The 25,225-nt window shown below is 46.0% G+C and overlaps 1 protein-coding gene across 1 annotated transcript in view; it reads left to right on the top strand.

The window, feature by feature from the left end:
- LOC135824649 (cadherin EGF LAG seven-pass G-type receptor 1-like) overlaps positions 1 to 25,225 on the top strand; it is a 182,108-nt gene that overhangs the window by 58,912 nt on the left and 97,971 nt on the right. Inside the window, exon 12 of the mRNA XM_065337369.1 lies at positions 18,283 to 18,527. Coding sequence (XP_065193441.1) covers positions 18,283 to 18,527 — 245 coding nt within the window. The remainder of the gene's footprint in view (positions 1 to 18,282; positions 18,528 to 25,225) is intronic.

Here is a 25,225-nt window from a genome sequence, read left to right on the forward strand (position 1 = left end):
TTCACTGAGCCGTTCACGGTCAACACGCTTCTTATCGCCCTCGAACCTTCAGTAGTGGGAGGGGAGGGACTGTGCACGATAGCTTGACGGCGTGTGATAAAACACCCCTGTTATACTTTTTGCCAGCTAGCTGGCCTCTGCGTACACCGCAGACACAACCACACACAACAGAAAGATACAGATCACAGTAGTAAATAATCGACGTGGAGACAACAATTTTATAATAGCAATAAAGAGAACAAATTCTGCAGTCATCGCCATACTACAACGAAGTCGTTTTGTTTTTTCACGGCTGAGCGTAGCGAAAGAGTGCAAAAAACGTATTTTTCACTCACAAATATTTTCGTGCATTTGCTCTTGTTCTGCGCAACTCCATTGAACCTGCCATCGTGGTCTTTGTTTTTCCTCGTGGTAGTTGAAGTTGCCCGCCCACCCACCCTGGTTTCATGGGAGTCGTCCGCTGTTCTTCTTGACAATCTATGCCTATGTGTGTGGCTTATGATTATGACATACACCGGTTATTACATACCATTTCTTGCTATCTCTATTCTTGGGTCTGACTGGCAGCGGGGCAGGAATTAATGAAGTAGAAAGGTTTTTTGGCCGAAAGGCGTGTTTTCCCTCTAGCCCGGTTGAGCGGTTGCGGCTAGGAATGTAGGGAGTCATTGTTTTTCAGGCGCTCCCCTGCTGCCCAGTCACCCCATGCTCACCACTGGCCATGCTGTTTCACTTGATTTCACGGCCTTTTCTCCCGCTTGCTGGCGGTTCTTTGATGGATTTAGATGTTTTTCGGCTATTTATCTATTATGTGGCTGCGAGTGTGGTGTTTTGCTTCTACTCATTTCTGGAAAACCACCACGGTGGTGAGTGTGATTGCTCTGGTAGACCACTACCCCATGTACTGAACAGTCGCTTTGTGAGTGAAAAATGAAAGTTTACCAGAATTAATTTTCTTGTCACATTCATCAGTGGAAAGTCGTGACTGAAGAGTAACCATGCTGAACAATGATTAAATATACATTCAATGTGTTACGAGAACAAAATACAGTGCCAAAATAGAATGAGGGAAGGTGAGACAATAGAAGTGAAGTGAGAGCTAAGTGCAACGGCGGGTGAGAAGCTAATTATAACGCTAAAACTGTGCAGTGAGACAAACAATCACGCTGTGCACCTACGAAAACAATTTTAACGCAACTACATGTTCCTTCTGCTTACAAAGATCAGGCTTGTGCAAACGAATACAAACAGCCTCAAGTACTTTCAACTGACTAGCATACCGTGCACGACAAAGAACAGAAAAACTAAAATCATCATACATCTGCAGACACTTAGCGTGAGACAACAAGTGAAGAAAAACGGCAGACTTCTTTCGATCACAATCACCATCTGAATCCTCGTCTCCAACAACCGCCACCTCGTCCTCCGTCTCATCTCCCAACTCGTCCTCAGTGTCGTCCTCCATGTCATTCTCCTCATCAACACCGATCGGTCCCAGGCTCGCGTCATGTTGTTTAACCTCTGTTCGTTGACTCCTCCTTTGATCTTGATGGTAAATTGTCACCATTGTTGTTGTTGTTGTTGTTGTTGTTGTTGTTGTTGTTGTTGTTGTTGTTGTTGTTGTTGTTGTTGTTGTTGTTGTTGTTGTTGTTGTTGTTGTTGTTGTTGTTGTTGTTGTTGTTGTTAAATCTTGTGTTCCCAGTGTCCTCGCCGGTGCTTGACCTCCAGTACTGTAATAATTCATTGAATAATCTTTGAATGTTGATTGTGTTACTTTCTTTGTTGAATTCCGTTCCCTTCAGCCTTCTTTCTCGTTGTTCACGTTCAGTGCTTGCCTCATCCATATATGCACGTGCCACCGACACCACAGACTCAGCCCCAGCACTGCTGATGATAGATGTAGGTGGCGGTTCTGGGGGAGGCAACGGCAAAGACGGCGATGAGGGCATTACCTCATCACAGCGTCCACTTTGGTCTTGAGCTGAATGTTGTTGTGGCGTGTTATCATGCCAGCGTGTTTTCCTGTGTGGCCACACATTGTTCAGGCGCTGAGCTCAACTGTTCAAAGCTGCACGCGCACCTCAGAACGAAACTTATTGGTATTTCACTATACCTTGATGGATTTTCACGATCCATGGCTTGTTGGAAAGATCTGGACAACAGGAAGCCAATCCAGGGACTCACAGCGCGACAGGCATACCAGGGCCACTTCCATCTCCTCTCAAAGTCCCCCTACCGTGCCTGAAAATAACAAAACGACTGCCTCTCATGTCTTCTTTCGTCTTCTTGCTCATTGTGAACTGATTTTCACGATTCAAACTGCGTTGGACAGCTGAGATTCAAGCGCGTTTGTTGCAACTGACTGCGCACGCGCTGTGTCTAGAGGAAATCCCCTAGCCTGCACGAAGTCGCGAACAAAAAATTTGAATCGATCGCCAAAAATGAAATAGCGCATTCTGGCTGTTCAATTTATCGCCGCTCGGTCATACCTTGTCGTATCGCAAAGAACTTTATATCCCTGGAAAGCTGAGCCCAAGACCTTTCCAGCGGTGTCTCAACCTTAGCAGTCCGAGATATTTGGACGGAGTTATGATAGTTTGTACACTCGTCTATAGCGCGCGATACGCATGTACTGTACAGTGTAGGCAGAACGCGTAAACACGTCCGTGGCCAATCAATGATACTAAAAAAACGCGTATACGCGTCCATGGCATGGAAAGGGTTAAATTCAAGAGGACACTGTGTTTGAGGAGAGATTATGTCCAAGCAGGGTAGGACACTGTACCCTCTTACTCGCGTATGCTATGAGTGGCCCAGTACCAGTTCGTTCTGAGGAGATGGTGATAAGCTGCTGTCTTGAACTTTTGGATGTTCTTTGGTTGAAATGGGTGGAGAATGATAGAGGAAGGAAGCTGGTTCCAAATTGGGTTGACGGAGTGGGGAAAGGCTCGGCTCACATTGTTCCGGGTATTGGCAAAAAGAACATCCTATAACTGATAGGGATGTGCGGTACAGCCTGGCTAGTGAGGCGTGTGATCCTGGGCTGGTGTGTCGGGGGTGGAGGCATTCTCGAGAGAAGAGAGGGAGAATTATCGCAAAGGGCTTTATACAGGAGGCAGAGGGCAGCGATGGTGCGGCGAATTATGAGGCTAGGAAGCCAGCATTGCGGATGTATTGCCTTGATGTCTCGCTCCTGCACCCAGTCCAGCCGATTCAAGTGGGAAGGAGCTGCCCCCATCCAGACGATTGGGCAGTACTCCATAACCGGCCGGACAAAGGCTTTGCAGGCTCGAAGTCGGGCAGGAATAGCCCGCAAGTGTAATGCCTTGCGCAAGGCTCCAAGTCTCTGCGTTGCTCGGACTACAATGGTTCGGATATGCTGGCTGAATTTTAGCTGATGGTCAAACATGACGCCGAGTACTTGATGGAGGACTGCTCCTCGACAGGAGTTCCATTGAAGACAATGGGGGGGTAGGGCCAGTCCCGACGATGGTGGGAAATTGTAAGGACCTGAGATTTGGCTGGCTCGAACTGAACTTTCCAATCCGAGCCCCAACTGGATACTAGGTCAACAGCAGCCTGGAGTACTCTAGTTATATCAGGAACAGCAGTGAGAATTGCAATTTCGGCGTATAGGGTTGTGTCGTCGGTGAATGAGGCAAGGTTTGAGCCGATTGGGAAGTGGTCGTCAAGGTCGTTGACGTAGACCAAGAATAAGGTGGGGCCCAGGATACTGCCCTGTGGCACTCCAGCCTTAACTGGGCGTCTGGCGGATGTCTGGCCGGAGATGAGGACTTGAAGTGTGCGGTTGCAGAGATAGTCTTGTAGCCAGCGATGCAGGTCTCCTGAGATGCCATACACTCTAGCCTTGTGCAATAGACCAGTGTAGGACACCCGGTCAAATGCTCCAGCAATGTCGATGGCCAGTACTCGAGAAGCTCCTTCGTCTCCTGCGGTGTGCACCCACTGGTGGTGGAGAGCAGTCAGCAGGTCTGCTGCACTGTGGCCGCGACGGAAGCCAAATTGCCGTTCTGACAGGACGTGATTCGTCTCCATGAAGTTGCTCATTTATCATTGTTGAGTATGGTCTCAACGACCTTGGAGAGGATGCTCAGTAACGACGCTGGTCGATTGTTGGATGGCGAAGATTTGGACTTGCGCTTGTGGACTGGACTTACGTTTGCAACCTTCCACTGTTGTGGCTGGATGTCGCAGCGAAGACAGCATGTAAATACGGTAGCTTTGAAAGTGGCCGTGTCAATTCTGCAGAGCAAGCTTTCAAGACGCGGGCAGGTATCCCATCTGGACCAGTGGCCTTGGCGGGGTTGAGCTGGCGGAGGGTTCGCTCGACTGTGGTATCGCGAAACCGGACAGTGCAGAGGTTGCAGTCAGTACGTGGTCGGACGTGAGGAAATGGAGCAGATAGGTCGTCTGCCCCTAGACTGCATTTGTTGGCAAAGTGTTAGGCCATGCACTCTGCTTTGCTGCGGTTGGTGTCGTGCTCCGTACCATCGGTGCTGCGGAGAGTAGGTATGGATGGGCTGTTTCCGTGGCCAGAGGCCTTTTTGATGGTTCGCCACCATTCACCAGACGCCATACACCCAGAGGCTTACTTCTGCGCCAGGCGTGCTGTGAATGCCTGCTTGGCAGTTGCCAAACAATGGTTAGCTGAGTGCTTGGCGACATTGTAACGGGCTTGCAGCTGGCCACTTGACCCGTCGGCGCGGAGTCTCCTCCATGCTCTTTGTTTCTGTGCCACAGCCTCTGTGCATTCCGGTGTCCACCAAGAGGGGTTAGATGGTTTCATGTACAGCTGTTTAGACGGTACGTATCGGCGCATTCCTTCCAGAATATCCTTGGTCAAGTGCATACACATTGCATCAGGATCATCACTGACAGTGGTCTGCCAGTCTGTTGTTCTAAAGAAGTGGCGGAGTCTGTCCAAGTCTGCGCGCTTGTAACGCCAGAAAGTTCTAGTCACTGGCGGCTCCTCTGCCGTGCTTATATGAAAGTCAGCTAGGACGCAGGCATGGTCAGAGTTTTCTAGAGGTGCTAAGGTATTGATTGTCGCATCTCCCGGTAGGTCATGCTCACAAGATTTACGGGCCAGGTCTATGCCAGCACTGATGGCTTCGAGGGTACTGATGTCATTGTTGTGGCAGGAGCCAGAGCGACATGCAGCACAAACATCCACTGACTTCTTGTCCACAGTTCTGACACTCAGTCATATTAGCTCCTCATTCCCGACCTGGATGTCATCGAGTTCCTGCTATGTTGGTCTTTGGCGGCAAATGAAGTATTGCCCGGAGAATCTGTGGATGCACAATATCCAACTTTGCAAAGAGGCCATTACCAATGCCACACCACTCCACACAGCAATACAAGAAATGGGCAAATATTATGTATAATAGCAGAGCATCTGGTAAAAGGAGAGCGATCGTTCTCACGCGCCTTCCCTCTCCGTATTTTCATTTTGGGTGCACTTTTCGTCGCGTGCCTTGAGAATTTCGAGCGCATCCGCATCACCATCATATCGGAAGTGCATTCTGCAAACACTCAAATATTTCGTAACTCGGCTTTCCCTGAACGTAATTGAGTAATTGAAAGGTCTATTCGCATTAGAAAGTTCACAGCCGTCGGCTCCAACAAGTCCGAAGTCGATCCGAGGTCGAATAGTGGAGGTACGGCACTCGCAAGGTATTTTACGTCCCGTTGCAAATTTCACTTGCACCTGGGTGGCAAAGGATTTCCCTCTGTTGCGTGATAGTCCGGGCATGCATAGACCTGTGTGACGTCAGGCACAGGTCTTTAGCGGTCAGCTACAAAAGAAACAGGAGCTCTCTACGATGATTACTACAAAAATACCATGGATCTTATTATTTGAAAGTAGGACGGAGGTAGAAAATATTACAAAAATGTATTATCTACGCATGCATCTACGCAAGAGTCACCACCAGCCAATTAGGACATGTGTCAAAATATTGAACGTTTTCGTTCCCGTCTTGTCAAAATTCTACAGGGAATGATGGAAATAAGCTGAAAGACTACAACTATAAGGAAAAGAAGTTCAGAAATATATCACTCCAATTATGTGTAGAAGTGACACGAAAAAATATATGCGAAGAATCAAGAAAACAGCATGCAAATCCAATAAGTGACAAAAACGTAGTGACAAGAAAAAGAGAGAAATATCAAGAGATCAAGGGATCTATTTCGCACCTTCACGACGAACAGTGCCAAACAACTGCAAAGACAACACATTCTCCTTCTGAACACAAAGCTCAGGGTCTAACTTACGTATGTACAAAGCTTCCAGCACGGCAAGATGTACGGCAAGATTAGCTTATTTCCATCATTCCCTGTAGTATTTTGACAAGAAGGGAACGAAAACGTTCAATACTTTAACACATGTCCTAATTGGCTGGTGGTGACTCTTGCGTAGATAATTCATTTTTGTGATCTTCTTCTTATTATTATTGTTGTCTCCACGTCTCCACGTCGATTATTTGCATATTATTATTATTCGAACTTAGAAGCTGCGACTTCGGCGGTAATAGTCATGAAGTTGGTTGCTCCAACGAGGAGCACAAGCTTCTTGCCGAACTTGACACTTGACTGACTCACGACTGCCATCCGGAGCACACGATGAGCACGTCGCACCTTCTGCTCGGCAAACCTGAAAGAAAGCACCACTCCCTGCTCAATACACAGTGTTTCGGGGAATTCACCCCTCATCAGTTGAGCTTGAGTAGGCTGAGGAAGATTGTGCCTGAAAAGCACCACTTATATACTGCTCTCCAGCACAACTCCATGAGCGACTCTGACTCACGCTGCTACCTGGGGCTTCACGAGGTGTTTGTCGCGCTGGAAACAAAGCGTCTCTGTAAGTTTGTATCCCTGGTGATGGTTTGGCCTGGAGAGCAGTATATAAGTGGTGCTTTTCAGGCACAATGTTCCTCAGCCTACTCAAGCTCAACTGATGAGGGGTGAATTCCCCGACACACCGTGTATTGAGCAGGGAGTGGTGCTTTCTTTCAGGTTTGCCGAGCGGAAGGTGCGACGTGCTCCTCGTGTGCTCCGGATGGCAGTCGTGAGTCAGTCAAGTGTCAAGTTCGGCAAGAAGCGTGTGCTCCTTTATTATTATTATTATTATTATTATTAAGTGGTTTGAGGGAAAGAGACAAACGGGAAAAGTCTGAAGAAAAAATTGACTGTCACCACCAGGACTCGAACCAGGGACCCTCGCTTGTAGCCAGCGATGCTCTAACCACTGAGCTATGGTGTAGTCGTCATCCAAGCAGAGACCGTTCAACGTTTTCTTCAGACTTCGTAACTCACACTTCCTGTGAATCCACACAGGCGGGTGGGACGCAGCCCTCACTGTACCCACACACTTCACGTACAAACTAGCACGCGGGGAGCCCCAAGTCATAAAATATTAACTGGTTTGAGGGAAAGAGACAAACGGGAAAAGTCTGAAGAAAAAATTGACTGTGACCACCAGGACTCGAACCAGGGACCCTCATATTATTATTATTATTATTATTATTTGAAACTCGGGTATTGAGCCAATAATAAAAGTAGAAAGGAAAAGGACATATGGAAACGAGTTAAGAGTAACTCTCCACCACTGTAACTAGATACTATATACAGTCAGAAAGTGCAACAACTAGGCACAAAACTGACAGAGTACTGAGACATTCAACGTCCTGACACCTAGCTTCAACACATCTCCGTAGCGCTAACCGACAGCCTTCCAACTTGGAAGGTTTAAGGTTATGGAAAGACTAAAGAGGGGAAGGCAAGCGCAACGAAAACGAGCACAAGCTACAGTCCCAACGGAACAAAGAATGTCGATTGTCACTGGACGATGACGAGACCAGTTGGCGATTTGACAAAGCGGTCTAACTACAATTCGAAGCAGCAAAGCAGCACACCACCCAACTTGGGTGGGTCAAAAATATCAAAGATAAGTTAAGAAGGGGGAAGCTTTGCGAGAACGAATTGTACAAGCCGAAACCTAAACTCCTACAGTACTCCTCATGCATGACATTGTGATGGATTAGTTGACTACAAAACAAGTTGTTTCACACGACTTACGTTTCGCCGTATGGTTCGTGTGTTGAAGCTAGGTGTCAGGACGTTGAATGTCTCAGTACTCTGTAAGTTTTGTGCCTAGTTGTTGCACTTTCTGACTGTATATAGTATCTAGTTACAGTGGTGGCGAGTTACTCTTAACTCGTTTCCATATGTCCTTTTCCTTTCTACTTTTATTATTTTCACTAGTTCGAGGGAAAGAGACAAACGGGAAAAGTCTGAAGAAAAAATTGACTGTCACCACCAGGACTCGAACCAGGGACCCTCGCTTGTAGCTAGCGATGCTCTAACCACTGAGCTTTGGTGTAGTTGTCATCCCAGCAGAGACTGTTCAACTTTTTTTATTATTATTATATTATTATTCATTCCCAACTCATCACAACCACGCGCTCTTCAGCCGAACCATACAGACACCAGCAAGGACACTTCCGTTGAGAGATAATATTGCTCCACGCCTCTAGACAGCTGTTTCGCTCCCTGTCGGAGCTCATCAGTAGAGGATAATAATGATGATAATGGAGGAATGATCATTCTTATACACCAGAAATGGCGCAAATGCGCGCTTTCCACATAATATCAATGGCATATGCAAGCTGCTAAAATGGTAAAGTGTGAGAACAGCGATAAAAATCATAGTACTCGCTCATTGGTGGAGAAACACACCACACAAGCGACAAAAACCTGACGCGAAATACTGATGCCAATGGAAAGTACATGTATGTTATTTATTATTATTATGATGTTGCAATGTCCATGTATGCAGGCGAGGCGAGACTCACCGCCCAGATCCCCCAACGCGACAGGCTCGGTTGCCGTCCAGGATTCACACCGACCTGTCCGCCCGTCAACAGGATCGACAGCGGGAGGCCCCACTGATGCCGATGTCGATGCACACCAGGAAACTTGTAGTCGTGAGTGTGATACTAACAGGTCTAGTAGCAACCACTGACAAACGAGAGGCCAGCTGGGGCATTCACTCCAGTCAGGGATGCTTGGTCGACGCTTCGTATCAGCAGCTCAGCTCAGTTTGATCAAAGATGTTGCAGATGTGTCTTGCTTTCCTCCTTCCTTCTTCACCGACTCGTCTTGTCACCTCTCCTTCTTGCTTCACCGACTCTTCGTGTCCACTCTGCTCTGCCACTAACGGCGCATTAAAACTTCAGAACTAAGTATTGCGACAGAGCTTTCGGCCATATTTTCAATTCATTCCCAACTCATCACAACCACGCGCTCTTCAGCCGAACCATACTACTAGACCTGTCGGTATCACACTCACGACTACAAGTTTCCTGGTGTGCATCGACATCGGCATCAGTGGGGCCTCCCGCTGTCGATCCTGTTGACGGGCGGACAGGTCGGTGTGAATCCTGGACGGCAACCGAGCCTGTCGCGTTGGGGGATCTGGGCGGTGAGTCTCGCCTCGCCTGCATACATGGACATTGCAACATCATAATAATAATAAATAACATACATGTACTTTCCATTGGCATCAGTATCCCGCGTCAGGTTTTCGTCGCTTGTGTGGTGTGTTTCTCCACCAATGAGCGAGTACTATGATTATTTATCGCTGTTCTCACACTTTACCATTTTAGCAGCTTGCATATGCCATTGATATATGTGGAAAGCGCGCATTTGCGCCATTTCTGGTGTATAAGAATGATCATTCCTCCATTATCATCATTATTATCCTCTACTGATGAGCTCCGACAGGGAGCGAAACAGCTGTCTAGAGGCGTGGAGCAATATTATCTCTCAACGGAAGTGTCCTTGCTGGTGTCTGTATGGTTCGGCTGAAGAGCGCGTGGTTGTGATGAGTAGGGAATGAATTGAAAATAGGGCCGAAAGCTCTGTCGCAATACTTAGTTCTTATATATTATTATTATTATTATTATGGGGGAGCTATACTCCAACGAAATCGAAGAGACATCTTGTGAAGGCGCTAGTTTATCGTGCACATAGAATATGTTCCCCTCATCTATTGCAGGACGAATTAGACAGACTGACATCAATATTTACGAACAACGGCTATCCAAAGGAATTTCTGGCCAAGCTAATCAACGAGAAACCGGTGACAGACAAGCCCATCCAATTTGGACCTGATCGTTGCCCAGTGGTGCTCCGTTTACCCTGGGTTGGCACCGGTTCTGCGCGCGTGGAGAAGGATGTTCGTGGTATCGTATGTCCATCATATCCGTGCGTCAAGCTGTACGTCATATTTGGGACAGTGCGTGCGTTCAGTGTGAAGAAGGATGTTCTACCTACCCTTAGTAAAAGTAACCTTATCTATTTCTTTCAATGCCGACAATGTGAAGATCGGTATGTAGGTAGAACCCTTCAGCACCTGGGCGCACGCATTCGTCAACATGTGCCGTTAAGTTGTGTTCCGCTTGATGCGCGCGATTGTCGTCCTCGGCGTGGTCGTCCTCCAAAATGTGCTGTCCAGTCCATCGGTGGATCTTCCTCTTCCCGTGAAGATGTGACTGCATGCCCGTCCTCCTCTGCGTGTGTAGGACACGGGCCAGCTGAGAACAGCATAAAAGATGGTGCAAGACCCACACGTAAACCACCGAAACTGACAAAGGATCTTTCGGCGTCGGAAAGGGTGACGAGAAGCCAAGTGAAAATACGGACTGATGAGGACGAACGTACAACGACAACGGAAGTGACAACAACAGTCAATATTCGAAAACGTGGTAGACCGCGAAAACTAACCTCAATATCGGACACCGGACAAGCTGAAGTAAGAAGCTCAATAGAAATCCGCAATGGAGGAGACGTAACGGAAAGGACACCGGGTATCGCGCACCCAACGGTTAGTGTCAAGAAACGTGGAAGGCCGCGGAAACGCGAAGAGACAGATAGTGGTGATGCCACGAAGAGGCGAGATGACGGGACATTGGAGGAGACAACACCCAATGGAGCTAAGAATCGCACTTCGTCAATCAAGCAACATCTGTCAGCCCGTACCAATTGTCGTGAGTTGTACAGTGATAATGTTTTCTCAATATTGTCACGTGGTAGATGTGCGTTACATTTGGCTGTGTTAGAAGCTTTGTATATCCGTAAGTTAGATCCTGAACTTTGCGTACAGAAAGAAAATGTGTTGTCGCTACAATTGTTTGGTGTTACTCCTCGTCGAGGTGGTAACAATGTAACTTAATTTGCTCACTATGTTGTTGTCACTATTATTATTTTCCTTCAAGTTTTGTGTCGTGCTAAACTTGATAATTTTCCACCTTGTCACGAGTGTTGTTATCTAATTATCTTTACGCTATATAAGTTTTAGTCTTTCCAGCTTGAGCCATTCCCTGTATAATCCTTGATGAGAAGGGACCGAAAACGTTCGGATACTTATGACAAGTGCCTTATTATGACTGGATGTGTGTTTGCGTGGATATTTGCGACCCATAACTTACCTTCGTTTTAAATTATTATTATTATTATTATTATTATGGAGTTGGCTTTATTTCACTCACGTTGTCATGACATGAGGTAAGAACCCCATCACCGGGCCAAAAGAGACCAAGGGTAATGAGAGAAAAAAAATAGATAAATGGCCAACGCAATGAAGACCGAAGCAAAAAGGATTGTAAAAACCAAAGCAAAAATATTGAAAGCCGACGCAGAAACTGAGAGACGGACAGAAATAAGCAGTACGATGGAGGATGCCAGGACATATTCGAATACAAAAAGATGGAGGAGGACAGGACATATTCGAATACAAAAAGAGTAATCACAAAAATGGACTACCAGTACAGAAATAGACCTGTAGAAATAGAGGAAGAGATGAATGCCGGACATACTCAAATGGCAAGAGAAAAATCAGGCTGTGAGAACCGTCATACTGCACATTCATGGATGTCAAAGCAAATGCGGTATTGGAGGTTTATACAGACTAGCTCTACCCGTAACATGAGGAGCCTAATGCCGAATGCCAAGAACCGACTTGATGATGTTCAGCGTGCCCAGGATAGCACATTGCTGAGCCCTTTCAATGCGCAGAGTGCCTGCCAATGCCAACACAAAGTGTGACAGGGACACACCAGTCAGTCCACCAAGCGCCCCAACAACCAGGGGCACAACGCGGACATCATCCACATGCCAGATGCGCCGCAGCTCTTGGCAAAGGGGAGCGTACTTTGTTATTTTTTCGGCGATTTTTGTGGGCACATTCTGGTCCAGTGGAACACTGACATCCATCAGCAGCACCTGTGTGCTGGACCGCAACACCAGGTCTGGACGGTTGTGGCGCACTTGCGTATCCGTTGGGATATTGAACTCCCACAGGAGCTTCATGTCAGGATTTTCCGTGACAGGCACAAGATGATGCTTCAGCGGGTTGCTTCCCGGCTGACCCAGACCATGCCGCTTGCATAGTGCCCAATGCACCAACTTGACGAGCGTGTCATGCCGTTCGATATACAGTGTTTTGGCTAGGGCTGGGCAACAGGCCACAATGTGATCAACTGTTTCTCCGCGAGTGCCGCAAACTCGACAAATGTCCACAACGTCTCCCCGTCCAATGACCGTGACCTGATAGTGCCTGGTCGCAATGGCCTGATCCTGTACAGCCAGCAAGAGTCCCTCTGTCGCAGGCCTGATCGTTGGCGATTTCAGCCAGCGAAAACTCAAGCCCAGGTCCAAGCCAGCATCAGAAGCTCGTCTCCAGAACTGGCCATGGAGAGGCTTACCTTGGATAACGGCCAGGCACCGGAGAGCAACGGCCTTCTTGACAATTACTTTTGTGGCAGTCTCCAAGTCGGGTAGGTCAAGTTCACCCAGAAGTCTGGAGGCTTGACGTGTAACTGATTTTGACGGTGCCACATCATTGTCGTGATGGCGCTTAACAGCAGCCAACAGTGGCACGTTTGGGTGGGCTTGTAGGTACCGCGCCACCCGGACACGGGTTCTATCCAGGAGATCCCGGAATGATAGAATTCCTCGACCACCCATGTCACGAGGCAGGTGGACCCTGGCGGCAGAGTCCTTGGGGTGGCGGGCGTGTGCTTTAAACAGTGCTTGGCGGGTCTGTCGGTCGAGTTCCTCTATCTCTGCCTTTGTCCACTCAACGATGCACAGAGAGTAGAGGATGACAGGAATGGCAAAGGTGTTGATGGCTTTGACCAAGTTCCTGCCGTTCAATTGAGACAAGCATATCAATTGAAGACGGCGGCCGAACTCAGCCTTTGCTGTGGTCTTCAATTCGGTGGCGTGAAAATGTGCTGATTCCGGGACACCAAGGTACCTGTAGGACTCCTCCGCCTGCAGCTTAGCAATGGCGTGACCCTGGAGTGTCTGGAGAGCAGACTGCTGATCGCTCCGGGCTCTTCCCCGTTTCATGGTGAGCCAGCTAGACTTTGATGGGTTGAATGACATACCAATGCAGTCGCCCATGGACTCCACAACATTGGTCATGGAGAGCAGATTATTGTCGTTTCGGGCGAAGAGCTTCATGTCGTCCATGTACCACAGGTGCGATACAGGGCACACCTGGTTATTATTATTATTATTATTATTATTTAAATAGGCGTCGAGGCGACAATAGTTTTAGAATTGCGATCAACAGAACGAGCTGAACCGACATTTCACAAAGGCTTTTATTGTATTAACAAAACGAGTGGATACGAAGGCAGTGAAGAACATGGAAGAAAGAAAAATGTGATATGGAGAAAATGATGAACAAAAAATGGTACTTCGAACTAGTTTTCGCACAACACTCCTCAGGAAGCTACGTTGTACTAATGAAAAACAATCCAGGAAGATACTAATAAAGAGAAATGGAGTGAGAAGAAACAACACCTATGAAAATGATAATCCCAGCACTAAGGTAATAACAGGAAAAACTGCGAAAGCACTCAACGAACTTGTAAAGACTACTAGTATACTGTGACACAAGATATGACATCATGGCCAACCAGGGCCAAACAGACAGAACAAGCTGCTACTAGAACAATTTCAAACGAATAATGCTGTCCTTCTGGACACACAGATTAGGCTTATGAATACGTTGACAAACAGCTTCTAACACACTCAACTGCAACTTATAACCATGACGAGCACGGCACAAAACAGAAAAAGAAGAATCAGAATACACCTTGCAGCAATCAGGACGAGATACATGATGCTTATACACTGATGACTTCCTACTAGAAAACACACGCTCGCACCCACTCTTACTCACACAATCATTCTCGCTCTCACACTCACCGGACACACTGGACTCACTGGCCGAATCCTCCTCAACGACACCCTGCCTTGGAGCAATCAGGTCCCGTCTCCTCCCATCCCTTGTCTCACGCTCCTGTTGTGCATTCCGTTGGCTCTGTTCTTCCGTACTGAAATAGGTCATGGTGTAATTCGCAGTTGTTCTTCTGGGTCTCGTTGATATTGAGGTAGGCATTGTTGTCGTCTCTGCCGGTGATGCAGCAAGCGATGATGACGCAAACGTGTCTGCATGCAACACACGTGGCGTCGCCAAAGCCACATCCACCTCTGCTGGTGGAGGGAGTGACTTGGTCATGGCCCCGGGAGCCAATGGTGGACATGCCGAGTGGGACGCTAGGTCCCGTGTTGGCGGAGGTAGTGGTTGTTTACGGGGTCTTCCCCGCGTGGGACGCTCCAGTTGTGCGCTACGTGGGATAATGTGTAAAGGAGTGTGTTGCTTGATGCGTTCGCTCAGGTGCTGAACAGTCCTACCAACATACCGGCTAGCACAATTCCGGCATTCAAAGTTGTAGATTACATGACTTAAATGATGGGTTGGTAGGACGTCCTTCAACACCGTGAACGAACGCATCGTTGTGTAGACGGGTATGAAGTGTACCGCATAGTAGGTTTGTTTGATGATCGCACGAACTTCACGACTCACATTGTCAGACTTCTTGCCCTTCCATGGTAAGCACAGTGAGTCCAGTGAGTCCGGTGAGTGTGAGAGCGAGAATGATTGTGTGAGTAAGAGTGGGTGCGAGCGTGTGTTTTCTAGTAGGAAGTCATCAGTGTATAAGCATCTTGTATCTCGTCCTGATTGCTGCAAGGTGTATTCTGATTCTTCTTTTTCTGTTTTGTGCCGTGCTCGTCATGGTTATAAGTTGCAGTTGAGTGTGTTAGAAGCTGTTTGTCAACGTATTCATAAGCCTAATCTGTGTGTCCAGAAGGACAGCATTATTCGTTTGAAATTGTTCTAGTAGCAGCTTGTTCTGTCTGTTTGGCCCTGGTTGGCCATGGTGTCATATCTTGTGTCACAGTATACTAGTAGTCTTTACAAGTTCGTTGAGTGCTTTCGCAGTTTTTCCTGTTATTACCTTAGTGCTAGGATTATCATTTTCATAGGTGTTGTTTCTTCTCACTCCATTTCTCTTTATTAGTATCTTCCTGGATTGTTTTTCATTAGTACAACGTAGCTTCCTGAGGAGTGTTGTGCGAAAACCAGTTCGAAGTACCATTTTTTGTTCATCATTTTCTCCATATCACATTTTTCTTTCTTCCATGTTCTTCACTGCCTTCGTATCCACTCGTTTTTTTAATACAATAAAAGCCTTTGTGAAATGTCGGTTCGGCTCGTTCTGTTGATCGCAATTCTAAAATTATTATTATTATTATTATTTTGCTTGTTCGCGTTGGCATCAACCTGCATAAAGCAGGTATATAGCCTTCGGTTAAGCTGCCATAAAAAAAAAATCTCATCCTAAGCGAGAGGGCTAGAGGAAAATATAACGATAACGAGATACAGAATACAAAGAACTCCAATCAACATACAATTCAAAACAAGAAAGAAAGGAAAGAAAAACAGAGCCGAATCTACCGATTGATCCATCAATCGTCAAAAGGGGACTAATCCGTTAATGTTGCAAAGTAGAAGCTGATTGTAGTTGCAGATCTCCAGACCAGGGCCAGCATATTGCCGATTCTGGATATGTTTCCGCAGCATTTGATGTGGTAATTATCATAATGGTTGATACAATTGTTAGAGTATCTAGGGTATCTAGTATCTAGAGTATCTAGTGTGTTAGAGTATCTAGTGTAATTGTATCCGGTATTATTGTTTTAAAAGAGTATCGAGTGTAATTGTATAACTTCAGCCACTACACACAGCACACATTAGTTCCTTCCACTTTCGACGATCCTGGGCGAGCTGCCTCAGTGCAACTAGATCCTCGTGTGATGTGAGGGAGTTTGTGGATCTGGAATTTTTCAGGTCGTTGTTGATAGATCGCGGGAGGGTTGTTCTCGGGCGGCCTCAGAACTCTGAGCTTCCTGGTTGAAAGTATGCTGACGTAGCCTGCTGGACCGGGGATGAGGTGTCTAGTCGAAGCATGTGGCCAAGCATTCTCCACCTAGCAGACTGGATGATTCTGCTGAGTGGCTTGTGCGCTTGTACAGTGCTTCTTTGCGTATTGTACGGGGATATTTAACCCCTATGACTGCTCGTAACTGCTGGCGGTGGAACGAGTCAAGTTTCTTTTCTTGAGTCTATGTCAGGCTCCATGTTCCGCAGTTATAAAGAAGTATTGGGAGAATAAAGCTGCTGTATAACCTAGTCCGAAGGGGTTCACGGGCATGGTTACCTCCTAGCCATATCACCCACAGCTGATGTAAGACACATGTTGCTAGACGTTTTCTCCGACTGATATCTTCCTCCACTCCAAGCATCGATCCTAGTTTGACCGTGTTCCGCCATCGCTCGTCCACTCTGTCCTTTCCTTTTTTAATTGTAGTATATTCGGTTTTGGCTTCATTCATTTTTAAATTGTATTCCGCTAACGAGGATGATAGTATGGGTTGATTGTCGTGCAAATATTGTAGGCTGGTGCTGATGAAGTCTACGGCTTCCGCATACGCTGTTTCATTGGGCAATTGAAGCTGAATATCCAATGCTGGTCGCGGTGAGAGTCGCTCTCGAATCAACCTCAATGCAGCCTCGAGGTAGACAGTAAACAGGACTGGCGATAGAGAATCACCTTGTGGGGTTCCATTATGTGTGACTAATGGTTGGCTGAGAATGTTATTCAGCTTTACTTTTATTGTGGTGTCTGTCAGAAGGCACCGGATGATGTGCAGCTCATTATGATCAATGACTGATGACAGTATATCGATCAGCCTGACCCTTGATATAGTGTCAAATGCCTTTGACATATCAATGCCTAAGCTTGAGATCTCCATGAATCTTAGCAAAATTAATTGTCTCAATTTCCGTTGTGCGTGTCTTCCCAGGGCTATAGTGCCACTGCAATAGCACTCCAGCTGGTGAAAATCCCACGGGTGTGTTCCTCTTGCAAATAGCTTCACAAAATACCATGAGATTGTCGAAATTGATGAAGGGAAACTAAAGTTGTGGTCCAAACAGCTTCCATTTGTAGTGCTCACGGCGATTTTCCAGAAGGAATTAATTATCTGGCAGCTACTAGTATTGTGTATTGAATCCGATTAACGATTGGGGTATGGCAAGATGTTCAAAAAATCCGTATTGTGCTCGCCTTGGATAGATAAGGCGAGCGTTTTGGGGGGGGGGGGTGGTGGAGAATGCTCTCCCACCACTCTCCTTGAGAGGATAGCGACAGTGATTGTTCACTCTCCTGGATTTTTCTTACACGAAGGTCTGGATAGATCTCGCAGCCTTCCGGGGAAATGTGGGGAGATGGCCATAAAGAATACCGACTGCTGAGCTGGCCCGCTTTTCCAGACGCTGTAAATAGTGCGATGGCTTAAATTCGCTATTAAGTGGAACGCCAAGGGGCTTGTGACGAGAGGTTATAGATATTTTAAATAGGGTCATGGGAGAAATGAAACCTAAAGGTTTGAAATGTGCAACATCTGATGACGCCTTGGGGACGATATACATGATCTGCGTGTTCGGTGGAGTTCGGTTGGAGTTTCCACCTCCACATCCACTTGACCGCACAGTCTATTCCTACCTACATGTCTTGACACACGATGGGGAGCGACCAGTGAATAACCTGAAGAGTGCTGTAGTCCGCAAATAGCGAGGTGTTGGGAATTGCACCATTTACGTACATTAAAAAAAGCACGGGCCCCTAATCGATCCCTGGGGAAGTCAGAACACATGCGTTCAGGGTGGGGCAATTGACTATATCTACTTTCTGTGAGCGATTTTCCTGTTTTTGAATGAATTTGTGAGTGAAATTTTTGATTTTTGAGTCTTTGTTTTGGCATTCTGTCGTGTTTTTTTAGATGTTTGTGGTGCAGAGATTACATATGGAGGTAGCAGAGGGAATTTCTTCTGGCCAGATACTTCCGCAAATGAAACGAAGACACTAGTTTGTCCTGTGGGACTTGATAATAACACAATGCGCTTCGCGACCCGCCAGTGTGTATCGAAACCAAGAACTATGACGCTGAACATGGCATCCTGGGGAGCAGCAGACATCACGAATTGTCCAACACCAAGCACGGCGAAGCTACAGGCATTGTCTAAGGTAGGCAAGCATAAGCAATACATTAGTACTCCTAATCCTCTTATGTTATAAATTTTGGTTGTTGGGTTCCATACATTGCGATACCCTAGCGATAACGAACCAGAATGATACACAAAACGAGGAAAAACTAGACCCCGAATGTAGCAGATATGAAGAGGTTGGTGTCGCAGAGGAGGAGAGACAAAAGACTAGAATGTAGGTAGAACACACTTACATCAAATACACCTCAAATAATTGTGCGAAAGAAGGCAATGCTAGGAAATTGAGCAAAGCATGACATTGATTAACAACACTAGAACGCATAAATGTGTAGAGTTGCAATATGCAAAACACATTCAAGTATGCAGCACACAGAGAGAGTCGGTAATACTGAATCCTTTGCGTCTCTGTGTTTTCACTGTTTTTATTTGACATTATCTTTCTTTATGGAGTTGTTGTTGCTGTTCGTTTTGCTACTCTTTCTTTTTCCCTTCCCCTTATTTCTATTTATCGCCGTGGTTGGCAATCACCCACTCTCGTAACATTGGCCGGTGTTTCCGCCGAGTCTTGAGATGTTGTAATAAATAATAATAATAATAATAATCTTCACTAGTTTGAGGGAAAGAGACAAACGGGAAAAGTCTGCAGAAAAAATTGACTGTCACCACCAGGACTCAAACCAGGGACCCTCGCTTGTAGCTAGCGATGCTCTAACCACTGAGCTATGGTGTAGTCGTCATCCCAGCAGAGACTGTTCAACATTTTCTTCAGACTTCGTAGCTCACACTTCCTGTGAATCCACACAGGCGGGTGGATAATAATAATAATAATAATAATAAAGAAAGGTTTGCTCCCCACACCGGAGCTCGCGCTATTCCGCCGACTTTACTTGACACTTGACTGACTCACGACTGCCATCCAGAGCACACGAGAAGTCCAACGAACCTTCGACTGGGCAAACCTGCAAGAAAGCACCACTCCCTGCTCAATACACAGTGTTTCGGGGAATTCACCCCTCATCAGTTGAGCTTGAGTAGGCTGAGGAAGATTGTGCCTGAAGAGCACCACTTATATAGCACAATCTTCCTCAGCCTACTCAAGCTCAACTGATGAGGGGTGAATTCCCCGAAACACTGTGTATTGAGCAGGGAGTGGTGCTTTCTTGCAGGTTTGCCGAGTCGAAGGTTCGTTGGACTTCTCGTGTGCTCTGGATGGCAGTCGTGAGTCAGTCAAGTGTCAAGTAAAGTCGGCGGAATAGCGCGAGCTCCGGTGTGGGGAGCAAACCTTTCTTTCTTACAAAATCATCGCCGAAGTCGCAACCACTACTTCGTAATAATAATAATAATAATAATAATAATAATAATGATAATAGTTAAAGCACCTATTTGCAGAAAATAATAATATTATGATCGTAATATTAATCACTTGCCAATAACAAAGACAACAATAATACCATCAGCCCCCATTCACCGGTTTTGACGGTGCTTCACTGATGTTGAATGAGAAGAATTATATTGCTGCCTTCAGTGCTATTGTGTCGCTGAAGGGCTCGATTTCAGATTTGATGACGGTTACTTTTCAACGGATTTTGTTTTCTGATTTAGCTCTCTTGCTATTACTGTACCTGCTTGTGTTAAGTCTCATTCTCGCAGATTAGTTGTATAATAGATTGTACATGCATCATTGTAGATTTGCTGTTCACAGTATTTCTCTCTTTTTTCTTTCTTTTTCTCAGTCTTCCTTATTACATTTTCTTCACATACAACAGCAGTACTCCCCATGGTCTTAAATGACCCGGGATGCTGCATAATACAAACACAAAACCAATAAAGCCACCCCCATAATAATAATCACCCCGTTGGGGACAGTTTAGCTTTTTGGAGCTCTGGTTGCTGACCGCCCTTGGGCTTGCAACTCGCTTCAATATTCTTTCAATTTTAGCCCCTTTCTCTAATATATTATTCCGTGCTGCTTACCTTTGGCTATGATAAGTCCGGTGAGTTAGTGTAATACCTCCAATTTTTATTTTTATTTTCAATTTGGAGTGGAATAAAGACTCATAATAATAATAATTAAAAAGCTTCCGTGGAGATAAAAATGTAATCAACGCAATAAATAGAGTAAGCTGCGCACTCAGTACAAACACCATAAGCAACACTTGTTTTCATGTTTAAAGAAGCTTGTTCCTAAACGTTTTCGTCGCCATCTCATCAGAGGATTACTGGCAAATCAACAAAAGCTCTTAACTCAATATATATACGCACAATGCAAGTAATAATTTAGACCCTAACTAGCGCGATAAAATGAGAGCTGAAAGAAACATTACACCATTCAACGATATCATGTGACAACAGATGCGATAAATTCACCACTAGAAAGTTACCATGCAAACACAAACGAGAACTACTGATCTAAATTCACAAACAATTTCAACGTAAACAAATTCTTTTTCTGCCTACACAAAATCGGCTTGGTGGTAAAAATGTAAATAGACTCCAATACACGCAAATACCTTTGACTACGTGAACGAGACCAAACAGAAAAGCAATCATCAGCAAAACTAGAACGACAATCACTATTCTGAACAAGATGGTTGGCGATAGAAGATTCATACACCCTAACAACGCTACTAGAACCAGTACATACTTTGGAATTACGTGACAATGAAACCGACCTGACATTCCTTGCCGCTACTGCCAATCCAGACGAGGCCGATGTAGATGTCAGTACCAAAGGCACGTCCGTTACTGGCACTGCCTGCTGCGATGATGCTCCCTTTGACGTTCCAATGGCTGTTGATGTTGATGAAGAGGAGGAGGGAGATGAGGAAGACGCTGAAGACGACGATGACGACAACGACGGAGACGATAAAGACTCTGCTAACCTCGCCCTAGAGCGAGTCACTGGTCCCGCAGACACACCATCCGGTGGTTTCTTCGGTGGCCGGCCACCCTTTTTGCCACCGGAGGTGGACACACCGGATGACGGTACCAAGGAAGTCAAAGAAGACGAAACCGCAGATACCAACGATGATGACGGGATAGAAGGAAGAGACGGTAAAGACGAAGGCAATGACGAACAAGCCGATGGCGACGAAGAAGACAACGACACCCCAGTTGGTTCCGTCCCCAGCGAGGGTGCACCTCCAGTCGCAGTACCAATCTTTGGGGGACGACCTCATCTAGGCCTTGACGACCGTGCCTCAACAGGCATAACGTGAAGAGGCACATGCTGGTGAAACCGTGCCTCCAGGTGCTGAAGGGTCCTACCCACATACCGGCTCTGACATTGCCGGCACTCGAAGTTGTAAATAAGATGTGATAATTTAAGAGTGGGAATCTTCTATCGCCAACCATCTTGTTCAGAATAGTGATTGTCGTTCTAGTTATGCTGATGATTGCTTTTCTGTTTGGTCTCGTTCACGTAGTCAAAGGTATTTGCGTGTATTGGAGTCTATTTACATTTTTACCACCAAGCCGATTTTGTGTAGGCAGAAAAAGAATTTGTTTACGTTGAAATTGTTTGTGAATTTGGTTGGTTGGTTTTTATTTCACTCACAATTTAGATCAGTAGTTCTCGTTTGTGGTTGCATGGTAACTTTCTAGTGGTGAATTTATCGCATCTGTTGTCACCTGATATCGTTGAATGGTATAATGTTTCTTTCAGCTCTCATTTTATCGCGCTAGTTAGGGTCTAAATTATTACTTGCATTGTGCGTATATATATTGAGTTATGAGCTTTTGTTGATTTGCCAGTAATCCTCTGATGAGATGGGAACGAAAACGTTTAGGAACAAGCTTCTTTATTTACATTAAAACAAGTTTTGCTCATGGTGTTTGTACTGAGTGCGCAGCTTACTCTATTTATTGCGTTGAATAATAATAATAATAATAATAATAATCAGTCAATATTTTATGACTTGGGGCTCCCCGCGTGCTAGTTTGTACGTGAAGTGTGTGGGTTACAGTGAGGGCTGCGTCCCATCCGCCTGTGTGGATTCACAGGAAGTGTGAGTTACGAAGTCTGAAGAAAATGTTGAACGGCCTCTGCTGGGATGACGACTACACCATAGCTCAGTGGTTAGAGCATCGCTGGCTACAAGCGAGGGTCCCTGGTTCGAGTCCTGGTGGTGACAGTCAATTTTTTCTTCAGACTTTTCCCGTTTGTCTCTTTCCCTCAAACCAGTCAATATTTTATGACTTGGGGCTCCCCGCGTGCTAGTTTGTACGTGAAGTGTGTGGGTTACAGTGAGGGCTGCGTCCCATCCGCCTGTGTGGATTCACAGGAAGTGTGAGTTACGAAGTCTGAAGAAAATGTTGAACGGCCTCTGCTGGGATGACGACTACACCGTAGCTCAGTGGTTAGAGCATCGCTGGCTACAAGCGAGGGTCCCTGGTTCGAGTCCTGGTGGTGACAGTCAATTTTTTCTTCAGACTTTTCCCGTTTGTCTCTTTCCCTCAAACCAGTCAATATTTTATGACTTGGGGCTCCCCGCGTGCTAGTTTGTACGTGAAGTGTGTGGGTTACAGTGAGGGCTGCGTCCCATCCGCCTGTGTGGATTCACAGGAAGTGTGAGTTACGAAGTCTGAAGAAAATGTTGAACGGCCTCTGCTGGGATGACGACTACACCATAGCTCAGTGGTTAGAGCATCGCTGGCTACAAGCGAGGATCCCTGGTTCGAGTCCTGGTGGTGACAGTCAATTTTTTCTTCAGACTTTTCCCGTTTGTCTCTTTCCCTCAAACCAGTCAATAATAATAATAATAATAATAATAATAATAATTTGAAACTCGGATGTTGAGCCATAAATAAATGTGGAAGAGAAAAGGACATATGGATACGGTTAAGAGCCTTCCCCTCTTTGGTCTTTTCCATAACCTTGAACCTTCCAAGTTGGAAGGCTGTCGGTTAGCGCTACGGAGATGTGTTAAAGCTAGGTGTCAGGACGTCGAATGTTTCAGTACTCTGTCAGTTTTGTGCCTAGTTATTGCACTTTCTGACTGTATATAGTATCATGTTACAGTGATGGAGAGTTACTCTTAACTCGTATCCATATGTCCTTTTCTCTTCCACAATAATAATAATAATAATAATAATAAATAATAATAATTGCTCCCCACACCGGAGCTCGCGCTATTCCGCGGACTTTACTTGACACTTGACTGACTCACGACTGCCATCCAGAGCACACGAGAAGTCCATCGAACCTTCGACTCGGCAAACCTGCAAGAAAGCACCACTCCCTGCTCAATACACAGTGTTTCGGGGAATTCACCCCTCATCAGTTGAGCTTGAGTAGGCTGAGGAAGATTGTGCCTGAAGAGCACCAGTTATATAGTGCTCTCCAGGTACAAACATCACCAGGGATACAAACTTACAGAGACGCTCCGCTTCCAGCGCGATAAACACCTCGTGAACACCAGATAGCAGCGTGAGTCAGTGTCGCTCCTGGACGGTGAGACCAGACGTTGAGGACCCTCGGTCATTCGCAACGCTGTCACCTCCAAACCAACTAGTCGAAAGCCCGCGCTGGGCACAACAGTACGAAGTAGTGGTTGCGACTCCGGCGATGATTTGTAAGAATGGGTTTGCTCCCCACACCGGAGCTCGCGCTATTCCGCCGACTTTACTTGACACTTGACTGATTCAGGGCTGCCATCCAGAGCACACGAGAAGTCCATCGAACCTTCGACTCGGCAAACCTGCAAGAAAGCACCACTCCCTGCTCAATACACAGTGTTTCGGGGAATTCACCCCTCATCAGTTGAGCTTGAGTAGGCTGAGGAAGATTGTGCCTGAAGAGCACCACTTATATAGTGCTCTCCAGGTACAAACATCACCAGGGATACAAACTTACAGAGACGCTCCGCTTCCAGCGCGATAAACACCTGAACACCAGATAGCAGCGTGAGTCAGTGTCGCTCCTGGACGGTGAGACCAGACGTTGAGGACCCTCGGTCGATGGACCGAGGGCGATGGACTTCTCGTGTGCTCTGGATGGCAGTCGTGAGTCAGTCAAGTGTCAAGTAAAGTCGGCGGAATAGCGCGAGCTCCGGTGTGGGGAGCAAACCCTTTCTTACAAATCATCGCCGAAGTCGCAACCACTACTTCGTAATAATAATAATAATAATAATCAACGCAATAAATAGAGTAAGCTGCGCACTCAGTACAAACACCATGAGCAAAACTTGTTTTAATGTAAATAAAGAAGCTTGTTCCTAAACGTTTTCGTTCCCATCTCATCAGAGGATTACTGGCAAATCAACAAAAGCTCATAACTCAATATATATACGCACAATGCAAGTAATAATTTAGACCCTAACTAGCGCGATAAAATGAGAGCTGAAAGAAACATTATACCATTCAACGATATCAGGTGACAACAGATGCGATAAATTCACCACTAGAAAGTTACCATGCAACCACAAACGAGAACTACTGATCTACAAACAATTTCAACGTAAACAAATTCTTTTTCTGCCTACACAAAATCGGCTTGGTGGTAAAAATGTAAATAGACTCCAATACACGCAAATACCTTTGACTACGTGAACGAGACCAAACAGAAAAGCAATCATCAGCATAACTAGAATAACTAGAAAGAATTTGTTTACGTTGAAATTGTTTGTGAATTTAGATCAGTAGTTCTCGTTTGTGGTTGCATGGTAACTTTCTAGTGGTGAATTTATCGCATCTGTTGTCACCTGATATCGTTGAATG

The sequence above is a fragment of the Sycon ciliatum genome, chromosome 9 (genome assembly GCF_964019385.1).
Source record: "Sycon ciliatum chromosome 9, ocSycCili1.1, whole genome shotgun sequence".
Classification (NCBI taxonomy): Eukaryota; Metazoa; Porifera; class Calcarea; order Leucosolenida; family Sycettidae; genus Sycon; species Sycon ciliatum.